Raw genomic sequence first — 23,129 nt, 5'->3', positions numbered from 1 at the left:
TATGGTCCCTAACAATAATATTGATAAAATTTGACAAAAGTGAAAAAGATTAATAGTACATATTGGAGGATATGCAAGATTGGAGAATGTGGATGTTGTATCATATTTGTATATAATATATAAAAACTAGATAAGAACTATAAAATATATTAATTCTTAGTTTGTATTTTTTATTTAAATAAAATATTTTTAAAATAATTAAAAATTATAATTAATTAATTAATTAATTAATTAATTATTATATTAAAATAATAATTAAAAAATCATATTTAGAATATTATTATGTTAGCAAAAAATATTATAGTTATTAAAAATAAAACTAAATTTGTACAAAGAAAAAATAAGTTTTAAGATAATTAATTATTAGAATATTTATTTAATATAAAATTATAATTTATAAAAAGTAAAGATTTAAAGAAAAGAAAGAGGTTGAGTAGCAAGCTTATATGAAGAAGAATTGAGGCTTTAGACATCAAGTGGCAGCTCAAGACTTATAGAAATAGATGGATGATAAAGTGCTTGGATGGTGCCTAGGAGGTCCTAGCTTTGAAATCATATAGTGGCACATGGGAGAAACGAGGAAAGAATATTTTTTAAAAATCTTCAATTAATTTATTAAAGATATTTAGATAGTTGGCTCTGCAATACTTACATTAGAAGTTTATGTTGGATGATAAGGGTACTTATAGTCTATAGGCAAGATTGAAGAATCTCTCTTAATAATAATATAATATGTGATGCTTATACCTTCTATATATTTGTCTTCTTAATAGATTGATATATAACTTCTTTTAAAAAAGAAGAAGCTACAAGTTGGTCGTGGCTTAAAGTGAAATAGTATCAATCCTTCAGAATCATCAATTTAATTTTTTTTTATAAAATATAAAAATTTAAATAAGAATAAAATAATAAGGATTTGGAAGTAAGATTTAGGATTTAAGATTTGGAATAGGATTTAGGATTTTGAAAGGGTGGCAATTCTCTTAGAAGGGAGATATAAGGACTTTCTAAAGAGGTTTTGCTCTCTCATATTTTTGTTTTATAAATGTTTAATTAAAAAAAAAATTGTTGATATGAAGAAAAAAAAAGTTACAAAAGAATCTTATTTATGGAATATTATGCATGTTCTGAAGTTACATGGTAGTAGAACAATCAATAGAAATTAGAATCCTAGTATTTTTTCAAGGGAATTTTTCTAACGACAAGAATAGTTGATACACACCTAACTTATTGATTAGATTTTCAACCTATCAATTAATTATAAATATGTATAAAGTCAAAGTAGCATTTATGAAGATTTTCAAAAGCTTTTCAAGATATTATAAAATTAACCTAATTTTACTTATTTTTATCTAATCATATAGATAATTATTGAAATAAATACATATGTTCATGATACCACTCCACACTCCATGATTAATTTCCATAAGTGTATAGGATAGCTTATCTTTTATGCTTGAGCATTTCTTCTTCTCAAGATACTATAGGCTCAAAAACATGAAGGACAATCTTGTCAAAAGTAAATTTTAATTTTGGCTTGGCTTTCATTATTTTTTGCTTTTATGTAGACAAAATTAAGTTTGGTCAATATTTTTTTATTAAATGTCATAAAGAACATGAAATATATTATACAATTATGAGATTTCTTCATAAACTTAAATAAAAAAATATTAATTAGGCTTAGTTTTTTCAACACAAGAATAATAAGCAACAAAATCTAAGGCAAAATTAGAATTCAGCTTCAATAGGGTTGTCTTCCGCATTTTTGAGCAAGTAGTGTCTTAGGTAGAGGAGATGCTCGGATACAAAGGATGGACTACCATTTGCACTCATAGATGATGATGATAGAGTATGAGGTAGAGTGACATTGGACTAAATTAATCATCACACAATTTGAAGGATGTAGCTTTAATAAAATTAAGGTGTAGATTTAACAAGTTCTTATATATATATATATATATATATATATATATATATATATATAACATCAATCCAAAGTAACTTGATTTTAAGTAATAATTAGATAGTATAGAAGTACAAGAAGTTATTAAAAAAATCATAAAAATTTGAATACATATAAAGAAATAATAAAATAAATATTCTTATAGTATAAAAATTATATATATAGTTGCTAAAATATTATGGTATTGAAATTTCATATCTTCTTTATGATTTAAGTTCTTTTAATCTATTTTTAATTTAGATAAGATTAAAGAAGCTAAATCTTATAAAAATTGATTTTTAAGAAACCGTACTTCTAGAAATGATAAAAATTAAGAGGGATCATGAGTTTTTAAGAATATTTTGGCATGAAGCAAGTAAAAAATCTCTTGGCCCTTCTATATTACACAAAATATAATTTAAATTCATACTTATTTAAAAAAATAATCACATCAATGAAGATATGACTTTTTACTATTTTTAAAAAATATCTAAGATTAATTAGGTGATATTTTAATAATAATAGCATGTATCCAATTAATTTTTTTATGTTTTTGGATATTAAAGTTTATCAAGATTTATATGAAAGTCTAGAATGAGAGTTTTTTTTTTTTTTTTTTTTTTTTTTTTTTTAATATTATAAAAATATTTTAATTAGCTTATTAATTATAAAAATAATTATTTAAATATAAAATAATATATTATTTAAATTAAAAAGTTTTTAAAAAATTATTTTTGTAAGAAGTTGGTTTTTACCAAAGTAGTAAAATTAAAATTGATCTTACATAATCTACGATAAGAAAAATTGAGAGATTTCCTTTGTAATTAAACATTAGAATACTATAGAAATTTTAGACATTGTTTGTTTATTTATTTATCTATTTTTCATGCAAGATACTTTATTGAAAGAAAAAACCTATTATATTGTATTTGATATAATTAAAAAATATTCTAATAAAAACCTTCAATGAGACACCTTTAAAAATAAAAAATAGATATTTAAAAACTATCGAAAATTGGCATGAATTTTTATTGACATTGTTTCAATAAATTTCAAAATTAGTAGTATGAAATTAGCAAAATTAGAAACATTAGACTAATTTGAAACATATTGCATCAATTCAAGGTTGAGATCCAACCAAGTCCAATGACCACCAGATATTTTCATTTTAAAAAGTAATCATAAAAAATTAAATAAAAAACAAAAAAGTAATATCAATTAGAATAAAGAGTGCTTAAAGTGTAACAAGATGGATGATACCACGCCATCGCCGTTCATCACCTTCAGACCCGCTACCCCGGTGACGCCTGCTTGCGACCGCCACATCACCTAAGGCCGTGGTCGTATAGTCGGGGTAACGCATTACCGCGGAAACGCTCGTCGGCGGCAGCTGCAGCGGCAGACGGAGCGCCAGCGTCAGCAGCCCCATTGTCGTCGTCGTGTGCCAGACAGACCCCGGAGGAGAGCGACAAGGAAGGAAGGCTCAAGCAATCTCCCAGCCACCCACCGCACCGCAAGACTGTGAATGATCATCATGGTGGTGGGGCATCGGTTTAAACTGCAGGGTTGTTGGGTCTGTGCCAATTTTTTCCGCGGAGCGGTAGATTCCGCGTAACCCCTTTCCCCCCAACTCTTTACTGCCAGTGCCGCTCCCGGCATTATCAATCCAAATCGAGAATCTTTCCAAGATCTTGCTTCTTCCTATTGTTGGGAGTGCCGCATATGCCACGTTGGTTTGTCTGATGCACAAGAAGAAGCTCAGCCGTTACGCATGGAGGTTGGTGGAGTGTGCATTACGGTACAATGGCTCTCGTCTTTTCTCTTCCACATGCAATGCTTGTTTCGATGACGGAGGGCGTTGTGGGAAGTAGGTGTTTGGAGTGGGAAGGGGCTTGTGTTCCTTTGGTGATGGGTCGATTGAAGGCGATGCCGGGATCCGAGGTTGAAGGGTCTCATTGATGGGCGTCGTTGGTGGAGAGTGTAATTTTGGCGTGTCGGTTGCTGTATGTTGACCATGGCGGCGTTTTTAGGGGTGTTGTTTGCGTTCTTGTGCTCTGTGGGGGCATGCGGAGTGGCGCTATGGCACGTCTATCGTCACCTGTGCAACTACACGGAACCTATCTACCAGCGCTACACTGTTCGGATTATTCTCATGGTGCCTGTACGTCTTTCACGAGCGTTGTCGAACTGATTTATTGCATGTTTTTATTTATTTATTTATTTATTATTATTATTCTTATTCTGAGCTCGACTTTGGAGTTTTGGTAAAGTAATTCTTTAGCTTGAGCTAAACCTATAGAAGTGGCTCGCGTAGGGTGTAGGTGCAATGAACTTTTGGGACGACCCCTGTGCTCATAAATTAAATTTCAAATTCGGTATTTTGAATTATTGTGGTTTTAATTGGCGCATAGCGATGATGCTCCGATTGGTGTAGATGGCCGAATGTAAAGTTTTGCACTACGACTCTCAAATTGTTAGTCTTCAACAATAGGTTCTTCACCCGCGTAGTTTCTTTCGCTCGTCCCTGTTTTGACTAGAGGTTCTGGTGTACATAGTTTTTGTCAGGAAGAGATGAGCTGTTCAGAATTACACTTGCGATTGAGGTTCCACCAACCGGCAGTGAGACCTTCTTGCATTCACTTGGTTTCAATTGATGGTGTGCAGGTCTACTCTGTAATGTCATTTTTAGCTCTGGTTCTGCCCAAGCATGCGATAATCTTCAATTCAATTATTGGAATGTAAGTATTCCAGTCACACCTTTCTATTCTTGGAGAGTACTTAACTTTGTGCAATGCTAGAGGTACTGTGGGAATTTGATGTAGATAACTGGATCAACCTTCTCAATAGATCTGTAACTTGTGCTGTACCTTGCGTTGTTAGCAGCTCTTATTTTTTCTTAAGCATGTCATGATCTGGGCTGTCCCTTCCATATCAGTAGAAATATTGGTCAATTATAGGACGAATTTGTTACATTATATTACAGACGTTGTGGTGATGGGCAGCTGTCTGAACCAAAATGTTCTCTGTAAATTTTAAAACAAGCACGTGGTGACCTTTGTGTGCAGATACGAGGCATTGGTTATCTACAATTTTCTGTCCCTTTGTCTTGCTTGGGTTGGTGGACCAGGGGAAGTTGTAACTAGGCTATCCGGAAATGCATTGCAGCCATCTTGGCATCTCATGACTTGCTGTTGTGCAGCCATTCCACTTGATGGGTTAGTTTTTACTTCGAGTCTGTTAAAGAACGCACACTCTGACTACTGTGGTTATTGGCGTTTCGGTTGGCAGACGCATCATTAAATTTAATTGATGTTGCAGGCGCTTTATTCGAAGGTGTAAGCAAGGAGTCCTACAGTTTGTCATCTTGAAGCCATTGCTGGTTCTGGCAGCAATTATTCTTTACTACAACAACAAATACGAGGAAGGAAGCTTTTATGTTGGAGGGGGCTATTTGTATATCACTTTGATTTACACTGTAGCTTATTCTTGTGCTCTTGGAGCACTGGTACTCTTTTACGTAGCCTGCAGGGAACTCCTGACGCCGTATAAAGCCTTGCCCAAATTCATTCTCGTGAAGTCTGTGGTTTTTCTTACGTACTGGCAAGTGAGTACATTTTTCGTATTCCATCCTCAGTCATATATATATATATATATATATATATAGATTCATCTCCTTTTAGATCTTTTGTTTTCTGTTCTACCGTGTTTTTTATTCTGTGTGGATGAACAGCTTACACGTTGAAATCCTTCCCCAAATTTGTCAGAGCTTTACGAGAGTTTTTATCTTCTTAACAGTCCTTTTATTAAGATATCGTGACGTGGTAGATTGTTGTTTTTACTTTTATTGAACTTATTGTGATGAATGGACATTTCGTGGCAGGGTGTCGTAATATTTATTTTCTCGGAGGCTGGATCTGTCGATACTCCCCAGGAGGCCGCTGACTATCAAAATGTCTTGATCTGCGGGGAGATGCTCCTTGCAGCTTTTGCTCATCTTTATGCCTTTCCCTACAAGGATTATGCAGAGGCCAATGTTGGAGGCGTGGAAACCAGTCCATGGCGAAGCCTTTTTCATGTTCTTAACCTTATTGATGTGGTCTATGATACAATGCACCAGGTACTTGCTCAGGCCTTTGCTAAGATTTAAGAAACTTCAAACGGTTGTGGCATCAGCAGTTGCTCTCCTCGCTATTCTTGCTCTATCCCTTTACAGGAGTTTTGTTCCAAAGCTTAAAGTACAACACTGTCGAGCAAACCTTTACCTTTTGTGAGTTCACATCGTTTTATTGATTGAAATGACCATGATAGAGCTTCCTGTTCATGACACACGGAATCGTATTGCAGTTTGCCCCTGCCTATCACGACTATGTGCTCTACAGCAACGATCCCGAGGGCGCCCCGAAGCGTTATCGTACTCGTACATTCGTTCCTACTGGACAGGAGATGGAAAGCACAAGGGTTGGAAAGAGTCCGAGGCATTCTGGTACCAAAAGCACGTTTAAGGACTCCTCTAATGCAGTGTTCTCTGAGATGTCCGTCCCAAATGGGGCTTCCAGAAACCAGGACTTGATTCAAGGTAGGATTATTGATACCAATGATGGCCCTCTTATTAATGACGCAGAATTCAGGCGGTCCTATGATATGTCACCGTTGGAGCCAGCTGTAATTACGCAACAGTCCGTTGGTGCAAGGTTGCCATGATCGACCAGCTTAGTAGAAAAACGGGTATCTCATTCCATATGACATCATGAGCCTTAAAAACCAGGCAATGAAGTTTACAAACAACGAAGAATCATCTTGGGAGTAGAAAAGAAAGGGGCCGTTTCGTTCACTCCCACTTTCGTTTTGTGATCATTGTGTTCACAATTTTTGAAGGAGAATGCCAACAGGTCCGAAGCTGAGAGTTACCATTTTATGGGGTAGCATTCATCTTTGCCATCCTCTGAGTAATCGGCTGAGTGACAACAGCTATTGTCCGTATAATACCTCAGGTTTTGCATCAGGTTTTGCAGGTGAATGTGAAAATAAAATTAGTTGGAAATTTTGAGGTTGGCCGAAATTGGTGAGAAGATATTTCGCATCAAGGATGCGGGAAACTCAGCTTCCAAAATGAAACAAAAAAAATTCAAAAGCTTTTCAGAAATTATGGATGGCGAGTATTTTACATTATTTGGTGGTTTCAGAGCCGAATAGACACAATGCCTCAGCTCCAATATCATTTTGAAAATATAATTGGAAACATATTGGGTTGCAAGAAACCTATTTATTATGTAATTATAATATTTGATATAATATTTCTATCTCAGAAAAGTGTGACAATTTTGTAAAAGGTTATGTTCTTAAATTTTGAAGACAATAGAAAGATAGAAAATTCTTTATTTGAATGTTTTATAATGTATATTATAACATTTATTTATTTATACAAGTATAGAGTTCAATTATGGTAGTAAAGAATGTGCATTGAAATTATTATGGACATACATATTTACTTCAATAATTGCTTAATTAATATGTGTATGTAGAAATTTGTAAAAGTAGATGAAATTGATAATATCTTTTAAAAAAGTTTCTTAGAAGTTGCATAAATGTGGATTTGTTCTTGTATGTATATGTGATTGTTTGACAAGTTGGCTAATAAGTTGGTTACTTGTGGTACAAGTTGGATATATGGTGCTTATATAAAAAACTTGTCTTGTAAATTAGTCATATGTCATGTAGATTAAACATATATTGGAGATATTATAAAATGTCATGTTATAATTTCTTATTCAATAACATATATAGAAGTAAGAATGAGACTTCCTTCACTCTTATCAATTTCTTTCTTATTTCTAATCTAAATTCAAGAATCTCTAATTTCTTAGTTTTTGACTATAGCCATTCTAGTTTCTTCTTGAGTATATATATTTACATGTATATCAACTTACTTTGAAAAACATGTCATTTATTTATATTCTTTGAGTCTTTGTCTTTGGAATATTAATTAAAGTATATTGATAATATCAAAAATTTGTCTTTTTTAATTAAAAGAAGATTATTATTTTTTTATTTATAAGATGTAAATGTATAAAAAATAATGGATTATCTACTTTCAAATTGATATTGTTCCTAAAATATTTTTATTCTTAAGTCTTCTCATCTACTTGTCTTAACTGATATTAGATGTCTTCATTTCCATTATGTTGTTATAATAAAGCTTATTGAAATGAAAAGTGCAATGATATAAATACAAGAACAAATGAAGGAGTAAATACTTGTAATGTATCAACTCAATTTATTACCACAAAAAATAACAAAATTGGTAAGAAGTTGAGATATAGAGATGATAGGAACTGCTTCAACATCTATACCAAATTATATTACTTTTCTTGTGGTGGAACATTGTTTAAGTGTTAAAAAACCAAGAATTGGTTTACATAAGGAATATGATACAATTTATGTTGCAACTAAATCTTTATTAAGTAAGAAAAGACTCATTGTTGTTATAAAGAATAATACTTATATTATGCAGAATCTAAGCACATTACTCAATATTGTTAAAAAAAAAAAAATACAACCATAAAATGATAAGTGTGGCTATTGAAAAAAAATATATGTTGAAAAACAAATTTATCTAGCTACATTAAAGACCATGCAATTGAAATCTTCTACAATACCTAGTGAAGGTTCAATTCTCTCTTCACAACCCTCTCTTTGTTTTAAAATAAATATTTGTGTAGGACTTAAAAATTACAAATCCTTCTTTTTATTAGATTTAGGAGTCTTATCTTATTTTTTAAATAAAGAGTTTGTGAAAAGACATAGAATACCTTTAATAAAAAAAAAACTAAAGTTATATATATAAAAGCCATAGATGGTTGTTTATTATGTTTTGAAGATAATATTCATAATTTTTTTGTAAATTTAGTAAAAAATAGTCATAATAGCTAGGAGATATTTAATATAATTAGCTCTTGTTCTTTTTAGATTTAGTATGGCTAAAACCTTCATTGAGATTAGATTTCTTGTAGTCTTGATTTTTTCTAAAATATAATTAATTTTTTTTTTATCCAAGTAAAAAGTCATAAGTTTAATACAATAAAATTTTAAATTATAAATGAAAGAACTTTTATGCATGCTGTAAAAAAAAGTACATATTTTATTATTTATGCTCTACCTATTTCTAATGGTGAAAAGACTTTAAGTAGCATTTTAAGTCTATATGAAGATTATTAAGATGTATTTGAAAAGAAGAATACATATAATCTTCTAAAATATTATTCTAATGATTGGTTAATTGACCTTCAAAAAGGAATTCAATTACCATTTAAATCAATCTACATTTTATAACAAAAATGAATTGCCTAAACTCAAAGAATATATTGGTGAGAACTTAGATAAGAATTTCATATGTCTTTCAAAAACTTTAATAGAAGTTCGTTTCTTATTTGTAAAGAAAAATATGGATCATTGCAAATGTGTATGGATTATTAAAGGTTCAACAAGATTACTATAAAAAATAAAGAATATAAGTCTTTCAAATCGAGACTTCTTAATCAATTGAATCAAATAAAGTTCTTTATAATAATAAATCTATGAAGAACATTCAATTTTTCATGCATTAAAAAAGAGATGAATAAAAGACTATATTTTAAATTAAATATAGACATTAAAAATATAATTTTATGCTTTTTAGACTCACAAATGTAATTTTTATTTTTCAATATCTAATAAATAAAGTTGTTTAAGAATTTCTAGATGATTTTTTTTTTAATCTAGATAATATTTTATTCTATTATAAAAATACAAAAGAAAAAAAATTCTTATTTTTTGTATGTTACAAAAATTTAAAGATGTAGGATTATAAGCTAAGATAAAAAATTATATATTTTTTATTATTTAATTTAAATTTTTATGATACATTATTTCAAATAATGGCCTTATAATCAATCCTAAGAAAATTTAGACTAATATGGATTAAGAGATTATAAGCATAGAAGGAGATATCCAATGCTTTTTGATATTTGTAAATTTCTATTGGATTTTTATTAAAAACTATTCTCAAGTTGTAGCTCTACTTAAATGTTTGACTTCTAAAAAAATAACTCAAGTGGAATAAAGAAGCTAAAGTATTATTTTAAGCTTTAAAGATAAATTTTACTCTATACTAGTTTTATATTGTATCAATCTTTTTTGAAGAATTTTTTATGAAAAAAAAAAAAAAATTTGTCGTAGATGCAATATTGTTATGAATGGGAGTAAATGACAAACTTCACCTTATAGTATTTTATTTAAGAAAGTTATTAGCAATCAAGATCAATTGTAAGATCCACAACAAAGATTTTTTATTATTTTAGATTCATTTTAAGATGAATATTATAATTTGGAAGGAATTTCTAATCAAATGATTGTTTATACAAATTATAAGAACCTTGAGTATTTTATATCAACATAAGCTTTGAATCATTGATTAATTTGTTAAAATAAGTTTTTTTCAAGATTTATATTTCATATCTCTTATGAGCTAAAAAATATATATATTAAATACCTTTTCTAAATACTTTTATCTTGATATTATAGACATACATATTTATTTAGATTAGAAGTATTAGATAAAAAATAAATATAGATAGATTTGATATTATCTTATGGTGAAGCTTTGTAAAAATTTCATTGACTCATATTTGACTTAAGTCATATTTGTAGTCAATTGATAAGATAAAAACTTAGCTAATAAGTTAGCAATGTATTGAACCAATTAATAGCTTGTGGAACAAGTTAACCGTGTGGCACACATATCAAAAATTTATTTTGTAAGTTAGTGAAGTGTCTTGTAAGTTGGACACATGTTAGAGGTTCTATAGAATATTGCAACAAAGCTCTTAGTTAGATAGTATATATGGATGCAAGAATGAAGCCTTCTTCACTCTTGTCAACAACTTTCTTATTTTTCTTGATATATGTAGAAGCAATCAACAATGAAATTCAAAGTCTAGACCAAAAAGTTGTGCAATTAAAAGAAACAAGTAGATAAAGTTTGCAACTAAATTTGAAGAATCTTGCTACTAAAAGTATGAAGGAGGCAAAGATAAGTATGCTAAAGAAGTTTAATGGAATAAAATCAAAGTTTCAAAGATTTCTACAACAAGTGAAGTTCTATCTAAAATTTTATTATTTTTAATATCTTGATGGATTTATTTAAGTTAGATTCATATGTTCACTTCTATCAAAGAATATATTTTTATTTTATTTTATTTTAACCTTTAATAAAAAAATATTTAAAATTATTCTAAGAATCAAATTTATTCTTAAAAGTCTTTATAACCATTTTTTAAAAAAGTGATTGAAAAAGAATAGCAAATATTAAACTTATATTGTTACAGTAAGGATCATATTCAAACACCATATGTGCTGCTAAATTTCAAAACCTTGCTTGCAATGTGGATTAGAATGACAAAGCCCTTATCAATCAATTTTGATATTGATTAAAAAATAATATTAAAGATTTCTTATTGATAATATCAATAATAGATTCATTAAAGTAATTTATTATTGAAGCCATTACATGCAATAATTAATTCTTTGAAAGCTATCAAGAACAAAGGTTTGATTAAAGAGATATAAGTGAAGTCATAACAAGAGCTTCTAAGTTTATGAAAGCTTATTTATTAAGATCCTAACTTATATAAATTAACACAATATATTTCAAATGTCTAATTTAGCAAGAAAAGGCTCAACATCATGAAAGAGATTTGGGATTATATTATAGAGAATCTAAATATATTTTTTTAATATTATCCAAATCAGCAACATAATTATAAAATAAAAAGCATGGTTACAAAAAAGGACAATGTGTCAAAATAATAGTTTTTCCAACTACAATACGGATTCTTGCCGCTAGAATCTTATGCAATGCTTAGTAAAGTTTTTTTTTTTTTTTTTTTTTTTTTTTTTTTTTTTTCAAATCTTTTTTCTTATTTTATAGTAAAATTTTATTTAAGATCCAAAAATTATAAAATCTTGCCTTGCTAGATTCAAAAGCCTTAACATGTTCTATAGGCAAAGACTTTATTAATATTAAATAAACATAATAAGCAAGATATAAGTAAGTTGAAATCACCAAGGTTAGACACAAGAGAAGTATAGAATGAGATACCTCCTACCTCCAACACCCTTTACTTATAGGTGGTGGTTGCTAGCCAATGAGACAACTTCCATCTTCTTGATATTACATCCATTTTTACTTCATCCAACTAAATCTTAGATTCTTTTTTAACCTAACTACCACCTTAATTATTTTTCTTCACTTTTTTGTTGTCCTTTGACCATTAGCAACTTATTTAAGGTAATACTTACTTACTTTAATACTCTTACTTTGCTATTAGTCAAAAGCTATTAATCCTAGTGCCTTTGTTAACTTCTAATGCCTATCCTGTACTAGTGCTTTTGTGAGTAAATCTGCAAGCATGTCTTTTGTTGCACAATATTTCATATCAATCACTCTCATTTCAATTCTCTCTCTTATGAAGTAATGTTGAATGTCAATGTGCTTGGTTCTTGAATGATATTTTGGATTCTTTGCAAAGACAAAGCATCCTTGATTGTCACGCTTCATTGGAATTGCTTCCAATTACACAAGTCTAATGTCTTCTAAAACTTGTCTTAGTCATATTGCCTCTATAGCACCATGACTTGTTGCCATGTATTCTGCCTCCATTGAGGACCTTGTAATTTTTGGTTATCTCTTGTAATTCCATGAAATTTCTTCCACTCCAACAAAGAATATATATCTTCTTGTTGACCTTTTATCATTTACATCTCCAATTATTTTGCTGCTTCAATTATCACAATGGTTCGAATAGTAGTGAATTTGGCCACGGGAGCAAATGTCTCATTAAAATCAATACAAGCAACTTGTGAGTAGCCTTTGGCAATCAATCTTGCCTTATACCTCACAATATTGTCTATTATCTCCCTCTTTATTGTAAACATCCACTTACAACCAATTGAAGCTCTATTTTATCGAAGTTGAGTCAATTTTCATATTCCATTTTCTATGAGTAATTGATACTCTTCTTCTATGACTTTTTCCCACTTCAAAGCATCTGTGGACTTTATTGCATTATACAAACTCAACGGATCAGCAAGAAGTATAACATTGACATATTCTTCACTTACTCGAGGTAAGATGTAATTCTTCCACCATTCACCACATTATTTTCTATCTCTCAAAAGATATCTCCTTTCATTTGAAAAAGACTCAACTTATTGTATTCTATCGTCTCCTCTAACCTTCTTTTCTTTTGTAGATAGTTTTTTTTCACTCAAAGGTTGATAATCTCCATCACCATCATCATCATCATTATGCTCTTCATTATTAGTTTTAGTATTTTTAAAGGCCTTGTTCTCTACCTTCTTTGCCTCTTCATCTTCATTTTCACCTTTACAACCATTATTTTCTTCATTTTCTTCTTTCTTTGCTGAATTTGAAGATGTGTCCACAAACATACTATTACTCCGACTTGGACACATCTCTAAGTGCTCATAAGCACTCTTGTGCTCTAAAAACTCAACATTACGACTTTTGATGATCTTTTTGGTTTCCAAACACATGTGGCTATAAGTCTTTGTACCTTCACAATATCCAATAAATACACATTTTATACTTTTTGCATCAAATTTTGATCTCATACAATCTAGTGTCTTTGTATATGTTATGCATTCAAAGGTTCTCATATGTGAAACACAAGGTTTCTTCTCACTCCAAGTTTCTTTGGGAGTTTTTGATGTAAGTGTAATTGGAAGGCACCTATTCTTTGTATACACTATTATTACCATGGCTTCTACCCAATATTCAAACCTATGATTTTGGGCATGTATCATACTCCTTATCATCTCTATAATAGTGTGATTTATTCTTTCAGCAACTCTATTTTGTTGTGGAGTTTAAGGAGTGGAGGTTTGTCTTGTAATACCATGCATCTTCAAGAAATCATTGAATTGCTTTGACATATACTCACTTCCATTATTTATATGTAATATCTTGATTTTGCACTCACTTTGCTTCTTCACAAGTGTCTTAAACTCCTTAAACCTTGTGAAACACTCACTCTTTGTTTTGAGGATGAAAATCCACACCTTCTTTGAAAAATCATCAATAAATATAATAAAGTATCTTATACCTCCTATTAATGGTATCCTCATAGGTCTATAAATATGAGAATGGACTATGTCCAACAACTTGGTTGCACGTATTGTAACTCCACTTAGAAATGTAGCTCTTTGTTGTTTGCCTTGAATATAACCTTCACAAGCAAGTATCATAGCATTGTGGCTTATATGACCAAGATCTAAGCCACTTACTATAGATTAGAGCTCCTTCATGCTCTTAGCATTCAAATGACTAAGGTGTCGATGTCAAATGCCAAACTTATCTTGATCTTGAAGAAATTCATCAAATGCCACTACTTCAACTCCATTCATCTTCTTACACTTGATGAAATAGAGGTTGCCATCTTTGAAGCCCTTTGCAACATCATCTCCTTCCAATGCCTTCACAAAACATCTATTCTTATCAAATTACACTTTACAACCATGTGAAATAAGTTTACTCATCGAGAAGAAGTTTTTCTTCATCTTTGGCACATGTTAGACATTCTTTAATCTAATCTTCTTAGTTTGGCCTTTCACAAAAATTTCTATTACAATAGAGTCTGTTTCAATAGCTTTTACTATGCCATTGTCTCCCATTAGTATATTTGTTCTTGAAATTTCTTCATAAGTGTCAAATGAACACTTATATGGAATCATGTGCTTGGTGGCACGTGAATTAACAATCCACTTAAGCATGGTAGCCATGGAATTACCTTTACTTGCATAATCATCACTTCCATATTTATCATAAGCATTGTTTGTACTTTCTCTATCTCCTTTCTTAGCCTTGTAGCAATTTCTAGTAAAATGACCTGGTTTTCTATAAATGAAACAAGTTCTTGCATTGCTACATTGATTAGAATAACTTTCCTTGCCTTGTCTTAAAAAGAGAGCCAAATCCTCACTTTAAGGCTCTTTTTCTTTTTTCTTAGTCACTTCATGAATAAGTCTTATTATCACATAATCTATTGTGAGCTCTTTTACTTTGATAGACTCTAATGCTACAATGAGATAGTTGTAGGACTTGAAAAGATCCATAAGCAAGGTCATGATAATATCATTCTCTTTTAAAGGCTTGTCAATAATTGTAAGTTGATTAGCAAAGGCCTTTATCTTATTGACATGAGCCATGAGGTCATTACCTTCTTCTATCTTCCAAGTGAAGAATTTCCTCCTTGTGAAGATGATATTGGATAAGTTCTTATTGTTATATATGTTGCAAAGGATCTTCTATGCTTTCGCTGGTCTTTTACAAGAAATGATGTGAAAAAAATTGGCTTCATCCAAATTAATGGCAATCATACCAAAAGCCTTCTTTTCACATCTTATAAAGTCCTTTTTTTCTTTAGCATTAGCACGCATGCTTGGAGGCTCTTTACTTTCATCTACAATGTCCCAAAGGTCCAAAGACGCCAAGAAAAGTTCTATTTTCACCTTCCAATGGTAGAAATTATCATCTTTAAACTTTTTAATCACTCTCAAACCTTCACCTTCATTAAAAGCCATATCTAAGAACATGTCTATTAAAAAATATCAAGAAAAAGAGTCTCTATGTGCTTAAAATCACCAAAACAAATTTGCACTAGCAAAATCTCAAAATACCTTCTTATAAATAAATGAGTGTTTCTTCACTTCAAACACTTTTAACTTAACTTTCAAAGCTTTTAAGAAGTATGTAGACTCCAATCAACCTCACCATAATGTTTTTTAACTCATAAAACTCACTTTTTTACTAAAACTTCCAGAACACCAAAGATACTATCAAGGTCTTTGTATAAGGTCTTAATCACTCAATCCTAGGAATTAAGAACCTTCAAACAAATGTTAGGGATCTATAAGGCCTCAATTAAAACTTCTACAAGCCAAAATATAAGATTAGATTATAGAAACCCTAACATCAATAAATACTATAAGATCTACTCCACACAAAAGCAACAACTAGCAAATAACTTTAAGTTACTTAAGAAGCATAATCAAGTATTTGTGGGCCCATAACCTATTGAATAAATACAATAAGCAAGACACAAGTAAGTAAAAATCAGCAAGGTTAGACATAAGAGAAGTATAGAATGAGATGCCTCTTATTTCCAACACCCTTCACTCATAGGTAGAATTTATATCTATTGTAGCTCAACTTCATTCTCATTCATCCTTACTTCATTCAACTAAATCCTAAATTCTACTTAACTTAGCTCCCACTCCAAATCTTAGGTGCTACTTAATCTAGCCGCCATTATAAATCCTAGCTGCCACCTTGGTAACTTTCCTATTACCTTTTGATGTCCTTTAACTATTACTAACTTATATTAGATAATATCTTTTATTTTTCCAATATTTATTTTATCATACACAACTCATGATAACTACTTTTTTTGACTACATTATCCTTCTTATCTTTTAAACTATCTTTTTATTAATTTATTAGATCCTCTTAATTCTACATATTATGTATTGTAAAACAAAAAATATCCTATCCATTTTATAGTATAGTTACTTTGTCATAATATCAAGACTACTTATCCTTATGATAAGTTGGACTACTATAGGCTTGCATTTTTTTTTATTTGTAGATAAATCAATCTAGTTGCTTATCCATTATATCTATCGGAGTCAACGAAGATCCATCCTATCTTCTACTTGTCTCTTTTTGAATCATACAAGACTATGAATATACCAAGAAGAAGTCAAGCCCTACCTCCTCTTATAGAAGTAGACAATAATAAAGAGTTTGAAGTGGAAGAAGTTCTAAACTCAAGGTGGTGTTGAAATAAATTGGAATATCTTATCTATTGGCATAGTGATGTATTACATGAAGTCTTGCTTGAAAATGCACCGGATATTTAGTTGTAGAAAGTAGAATAGAAATTGCTACAATAAAATCTTAATTTTAATAGAATATTAAAAAAATCTTAATCAAATCTTAATAATACTAAAAAAGCTTTAATTAAATTCAAAATAAAATTTTAAGAAATTACAAGAAAAACAATAAGAAATCTTAAAGTAATTGAAAGAAAATCTACAATAAATCTTAAAGGAATCTTTAAGAAATTCTAAAAAATAATAAAATAGTCACGAATATATCTTAAATAAATCTCAACTAAGTTCTAATTGAATCCTTGTTGAAATCCTTATGGATTTCAATCAAATCTTAGACAAATCCTAAATCCTAAATCAAATCTTAGACAAATTCTAAATTTTAGACTAAATTCTAAAAAAATCCTAAATCTTAAATTAAATCCTAGACAAATCTTAAATCCTAAACCAAAACTTAGAAAAATCCTAAATCCTACATCAAATCCTAAATAAATCCTAAATTCTAATCCAAATCCTACACAAATCTTAAATCTTAAAAGAAACCTTAAATCCTAAATTCTAAAAAAAACCTTAGACAAATTCCAAACCTAAACCTAATCCCAAATCAAATCCTAAACTAAATCCTAATCCTAAACCAAATCCTAACTAAACCTTAACCAACTCAATTTAATCCTAGTACTATTTAAAACCTCAATATCTATTAATGAAATTATTGATCTTACTTAAAAATTCACATATTTTTCAACAACTAAGTTAGCAACAAGTACACAAAATTTGAAGATAATCACAATTATTAAATGGAAGAAAAACCTAACATCCGCCATCATATTACGTGGCATTTGGCTTGAAAATTTATCAAGCACCTAGCTATAGAAGATAAAAAGAAAATTACAACAACAAGTCCGAACAAATCTAATAGATTTTTAAATAAATTACAATTAAAGTTTAGCAAATATAATCATACATTGATCAAATTTAATCAAAATTTCAATGGAATTATATAAGAACACAAAGTATTCTAAGAAATTCTTTAAAGAATCATAAAGAAATAACATAGAAATTCAAAAATATACTAAAATAAAAACCTTAATAATATATTAATTAAACCTTAATCAAAATCTAATCTTAATTAAATCTTAATCAAAACCCGAATCAAATTCTAGTCAAATCCTATTCAAATCCTAACCAAATCCTAAGTAAATCCTAGTCAAATCCTAAACAAACTCTAACTAAATCCTAACCAAATCCTTAACAAATCCTAACTAAATTCTAACCAAATTTTAAACAAATTCTAATAAAATCCTAATCAAATTCTTAACAAATCCTAAATAAATTCTAAAAAAATTCTAACCAAATCCTAAAAAAATCCTAAATAAATCCTAAACAAATCCTAACCAAATCCTAATCAAATTCTAAATAAATCCTAGTCAAACCTTAGATAATTCCTAACCAAAGCCTAATCAAATCCTAAAAAAATCTTAATCAAACTTTAATCAAATCTTAAATAAACCTAAACCAAATCCTAGTCAAATCCTAACCAAATCTAATTAAATCCTAAACAAAACATAAACAAACCTTAATAAAATCCTAAATAAATCCTAGTCAAACCTAACAAATCTTAACCAAATTCCAATCAAATCCTAAACAAACCTTAACCAAACTTTAGTCAAATCCTAAAAAAATCTTAAAAAAATCCTAAGAATACCTTGAATAAATCCTAATAAAATCCTAAAAAATCCTAATCAAATCCTAATCAATTCCTAAATATATCCTAATCAAATCTTAAATAATTCCAAATAATTCCTATAGTATATTTAAACTTCAATAACTAATGAATGAACCATTGATTTTAATTCAAAATTTGCATATCTCTTAACAATTAAGTTGACTACAAGTACCAAAGTTTTGAAGAAGATCATACTCACCAAAAAAAAGATCAATCATAATATTTGCTCGGATGTTGGCTAGTCTACTTTTTCAATCTAAATGTATAATTTCCAATGCCAATATCTCCTTATTAAACTATTCAATTGATTTTAAATTTCTCAAATATGTAAGAAAATAAGTCTACTATTCATATATATAATTTTCACTCTAATCCAACTAATAGATTGTAAGAAATCTTAAAAACCCTCATTGGACCTAAAACTCTATTTTCCAAGTTCTTGACGTGTTTAAACCTTAATAACCCTTAATTTAGTCTTTTAATCAAGCTCAACCTCACAACATATATTAAAGTCATATAAATCCAAAAATTTCTAAAATTTCACTTATAGATCTATTGCCAAATTTACAAAATTCTCCAAAAAGTACCTCTCCTTTTATTTCACAAATCCAAAGTCATCTAAAACATACCCTAATTTTGCAAAGCTCTTACAAAGTCAATACAAATCCAAATCACCTCAAAAAAGAAATTATTGAAACTTTATCAAGTTTTTTCTCTAATTCCGTTCTTAAATTAGCTAAAAAACCCCAAAATTGTCGTCGGAGCTCAGTTTTGTGCCTTGGGGTCTGATTTCAATCCAAGTTCAAAATTGGCTCTCTCTAGGTATCAATATCTAGTTTTATAGATAATTTTTACTAGAAACTATTCTTAATTTCTTTTGAAAGATGAATATATTATTTATTTATCTAATCTATCTTATTTTATCCTATTTCTTGGTGTACAAAGTGAGTAGAAGCCTAATTCATAAAAAACAATATTAGCACTCTTAACTTTTCTATCCCTTGACTATTATCTATTTTTTCAAGATATTTTTTTACAATATATTTGAAATAAGATCTTCAAAATTATGATATTTTCTTCATCTTTTCATCTATTAGCAATTTCACATCATAACATCTACCTTTCGTAAACCTACGCATCATCCAGCATGTACCAAGCTTTCTATATGTCAAGGACATGAGTTTGATAAAAATAAATAAAAAAGTGAGACTTTTCTCAAAGATAGATGATAAAATAGAAATAACTAAATATGTATATTAAGAAAGAAATTGGAATGGCTATTGCCAAAAGATAAGAAAACTAGAGACCCTTGAAACTAGACCCTTGAAACTAGACTAGAAGCAGGAAAGAAGTTGACAAGATTGAAGAAGGCTTCATTCTTCCCTCTATATATACTATCTACCTAGTGTCACGGCCATAATCATGTAATCTAATAATTACATATACAAATAGGTAGAAGTAAGTAAAAGTAGATAAAAGTAAGTTAATTCTATAATATTTAATATGGAAGCTTTTTAGAAGCTTCCTAGATGCTGCTTTGACTTCATAGGTGTCTTTAATTGACTTTTTGGATTAGAAACGTGGTCAACAAGTTGGCCATGTGCCACATATGTTGTTAGCTTGAAGATCAAGCTAACTATGTGGCCCACACGTAGAAAAACTTGTCTTATAAGTCAAGGCATGTGTCCTACAAAGTCAACACATATTAGAGGTCCTATAGAACGTCGCCACGTAGCCCCTAGTTAGATAATATATGTAGAGACAAGAGTGAAGGCTTCTTCACTCTTGTCAACTCCTTTCTTGCTTCTAGTCTAGTTTCAAGGGTCTCTAGTTTTCTTGTCTTTTGGCAATAGCCATTCTAGTTTCTCTTTCAATATATATACTTGTTTATATATATATTTTTACCTCTCTTTGAGTGAAGGCTCACTTGTCTGAATTATTTTTTCATCAAGTTCTTGTCCTTGACAGATTGACAAGAGTACACCTACAATATCAGAGCTTTGTCTAATCTTGATTAAGAGTGGATTACCCCTTTTTTCTTCATAAGATATAAGCATATTAGAAGTTGCGGATTACCCTCTTCTAAACTGATATTGTCCTTAGTATTTTCTTTGTCCGCAAGTCCTCTCTTCTATTTGTCTTGAGCGATATTAGACATCTTCTCTCTTTTAAGTGTTATCATGGCAGAACTTCTTGAAATGAAGAGTGCAATGGCACAAATGCAAGAGCAATTGAGGGAGTTAATGCTTGTGATGCATCAACTCAATTTACCACCATAAGGAGCAAGAAGATTGGCAGGAAGTGAAGATATAGAAATGGTTGGAGCTGCTTAAACATGTGCACCAAACCATGTTCTTTTTCCTATGGTGGAACACCCTTCAAATATTAGAGAACCAAGAATTGCCCTACTTGAGAAGTTTGATGGCACTAGATCCAAGTTTCAAGGATTTATCAATCAAGTGCAACTTGTGATTGAACTTCAATCCCAAAGCTATCCAACTCTAGGATCACAAGTTAGATTCATTGGTACGCTTCTTTCAGGTTCGGCACTATCGTGGTTTTCATCTTTTCTTGAATGATGAGATCCAATATTGGATAATCTAGAGGCTTTTTTAGCAAAGTTTTGATTCATGTATGGAGAACATGATGCAGTTCGTGTTGCAACCAATAAGATCCATATTTTACGACAAGGCAATCGATCAGTAACGTTATATGCTTCACAATTTTGACAACTTCCAACTGATATCAAGTGGGATGATGCTGCACTTATTAGCCAATTTCTCTACGGATTACAATATGAGGTAAAAAAATTAATGCTCAACTTACCTGATCCTCAAACATTGAGTCAAACAATTGACTTTGCTGTGAAGTGCGACAATCGCCTTTTTGAATTCAAATCTGAGAACCGTACAAGTGGACCTCAACGTTACTATAATTCAATGGCAACACCAACATCTATTCAACACATACATTCAGAAGTAGAGGATATGCAAATTGATGCAGTACATTTCAAACCTCTTACTAAGTAAGAAAAGACTCGTCATCGTCAAGAAAGATTATGTTTATATTGTGGAGAACCAAAGCACACTACTCAGCATTGTCCAAAGAAACGAAGCAATCACAAAATGAGGAGTATGGCTGTGAAAGAAGATATTATGTCACAAAACGAGTTTGTCTAGCTACAATAGAGACAGTGCGGCTGGAACCTTGCACAACTTCTAATAAAGGTTCTATTCTCTCCTCAGAGCCCTCTCCTTGTTTTACATTAAATGTTATTTTAGGACCTAAATATTATAAAGTCTCTGCCTTGTTAGATTCAAGAGCCTCAGCGTGTTTTTTAGATGAAGAATTTATTAAAAGATATAGCATATCTTTATTTTAGAAAACTAAACCTATTCATGTAGAAGTCATAGATGGTCGTCCATTGTCTTCTGGAGATATTACTCACGAAATCCTTCCTATAGAAGTAATAATCAATGGTCATAATAGTTTTGTAGTATTTAATATCATTAGATCTCCCTCTAATCCAGTCATTTTAGGTTTATCGTGGTTAAAAAAATACAACCCTCAAATAGACTAGATTTCCCAAACTCTCACTTTCTCTAAAAGTATAACTAATAGTGTAGTTAAGCAAGTAGAGAGTCATAAGTCCAATTCAATTAAACCCATATTTATAGGTGCAAAAGCTTTCTTGCATGCTGCTATGAAAGAATCACCATACATTATTTATGCTACACCCGTTTTCACTGGTGAAAAGACTTCAAGTGGCATTCCAAGCCAATATCAAGAATTTCAAGATGTATGTGAAAAAAAGAATGCGGATACACTCCCAGAACATCGTCCCTATGATTGCTCAATTGACCTCCAAAAAGGAGCACTACCGCCATTCGGACCAATCTATAGTTTATCACAAAATGAATTGACTGAACTCAAGGAGTATATTGAAGAAAATCTAGCCAAGAATTTCATACATCATTCTAAATCTCCGGCAGGAGCTCCAATTCTATTTGTGAAGAAAAAAGATGGATCATTATGGATGTGTGTTGATTATCAAGGACTCAACAAGATTACCATCAAAAACAGGTATCCACTACCTTTAATATCCGGATTTCTTGATCAATTGAATCAAGCTAAGATCTATACAAAAATAGATCTTTGAGGAGCATACAATCTAGTACGCATCAAAGAAGGAGATGAATGGAAGACTGCGTTTTGAATTAGGTATGGACATTTTGAATACAATGTCATGTCTTTTGGACTTACAAATGCACCAGCAGCTTTTCAACATCTAATGAATGATGTTTTTCGAGAGTTTTTGGACGATTTTGTGGTATGTTATCTAGACGACATCTTGATCTATTCTAAGAATCCAAAAGAATATGAACTTCATGTTCGTCGTGTGTTACAAAAATTAAGAGATGCAAGACTCTATGCCAAGATAGAAAAGTGTATATTCCACACTACTCAAGTCGATTTCTTAGGTTACATCATTTCAAATGATGGACTTATGATGGA

At 30.3% G+C, this 23,129-nt stretch overlaps 1 protein-coding gene across 1 annotated transcript; it reads left to right on the top strand.

Moving 5' to 3' along the window:
* Positions 1-3,435: 3,435 nt before the first annotated feature.
* Positions 3,436-7,271, top strand: LOC112289051 (uncharacterized). The gene is made up of 6 exons (XM_024533984.3): positions 3,436-4,103; positions 4,607-4,680; positions 5,008-5,157; positions 5,261-5,546; positions 5,823-6,059; positions 6,287-7,271. Exons 1-6 carry the CDS (start codon positions 3,948-3,950, stop codon positions 6,641-6,643), a joined length of 1,260 nt encoding a protein of 419 aa, XP_024389752.1. The 5' UTR covers positions 3,436-3,947; the 3' UTR covers positions 6,644-7,271.
* The last annotated feature ends 15,858 nt before the right edge of the window (positions 7,272-23,129 follow it).

This window comes from Physcomitrium patens, chromosome 11 (assembly GCF_059467195.1).
Source record: "Physcomitrium patens ecotype Gransden chromosome 11, ASM5946719v1, whole genome shotgun sequence".
Classification (NCBI taxonomy): domain Eukaryota; kingdom Viridiplantae; phylum Streptophyta; class Bryopsida; order Funariales; family Funariaceae; genus Physcomitrium; species Physcomitrium patens.
The sequence above is the reverse complement of the archived record's forward strand: the minus strand, read 5'-3'. Positions and strand labels throughout refer to the sequence as shown.

Excerpts from the sequence above, each read along its gene's own strand:
- LOC112289051 (XM_024533984.3), top strand. The coding sequence starts at position 3,948 with ATGTTGACCATGGCGGCGTTTTTAGGGGTGTTGTTTGCGTTCTTGTGC. Across the intron at positions 4,681-5,007 it reads TTCAATTCAATTATTGGAAT|ATACGAGGCATTGGTTATCT; the intron begins GTAAGTATTCCA and ends CTTTGTGTGCAG. Across the intron at positions 6,060-6,286 it reads TCTATGATACAATGCACCAG|TTTGCCCCTGCCTATCACGA; the intron begins GTACTTGCTCAG and ends ATCGTATTGCAG.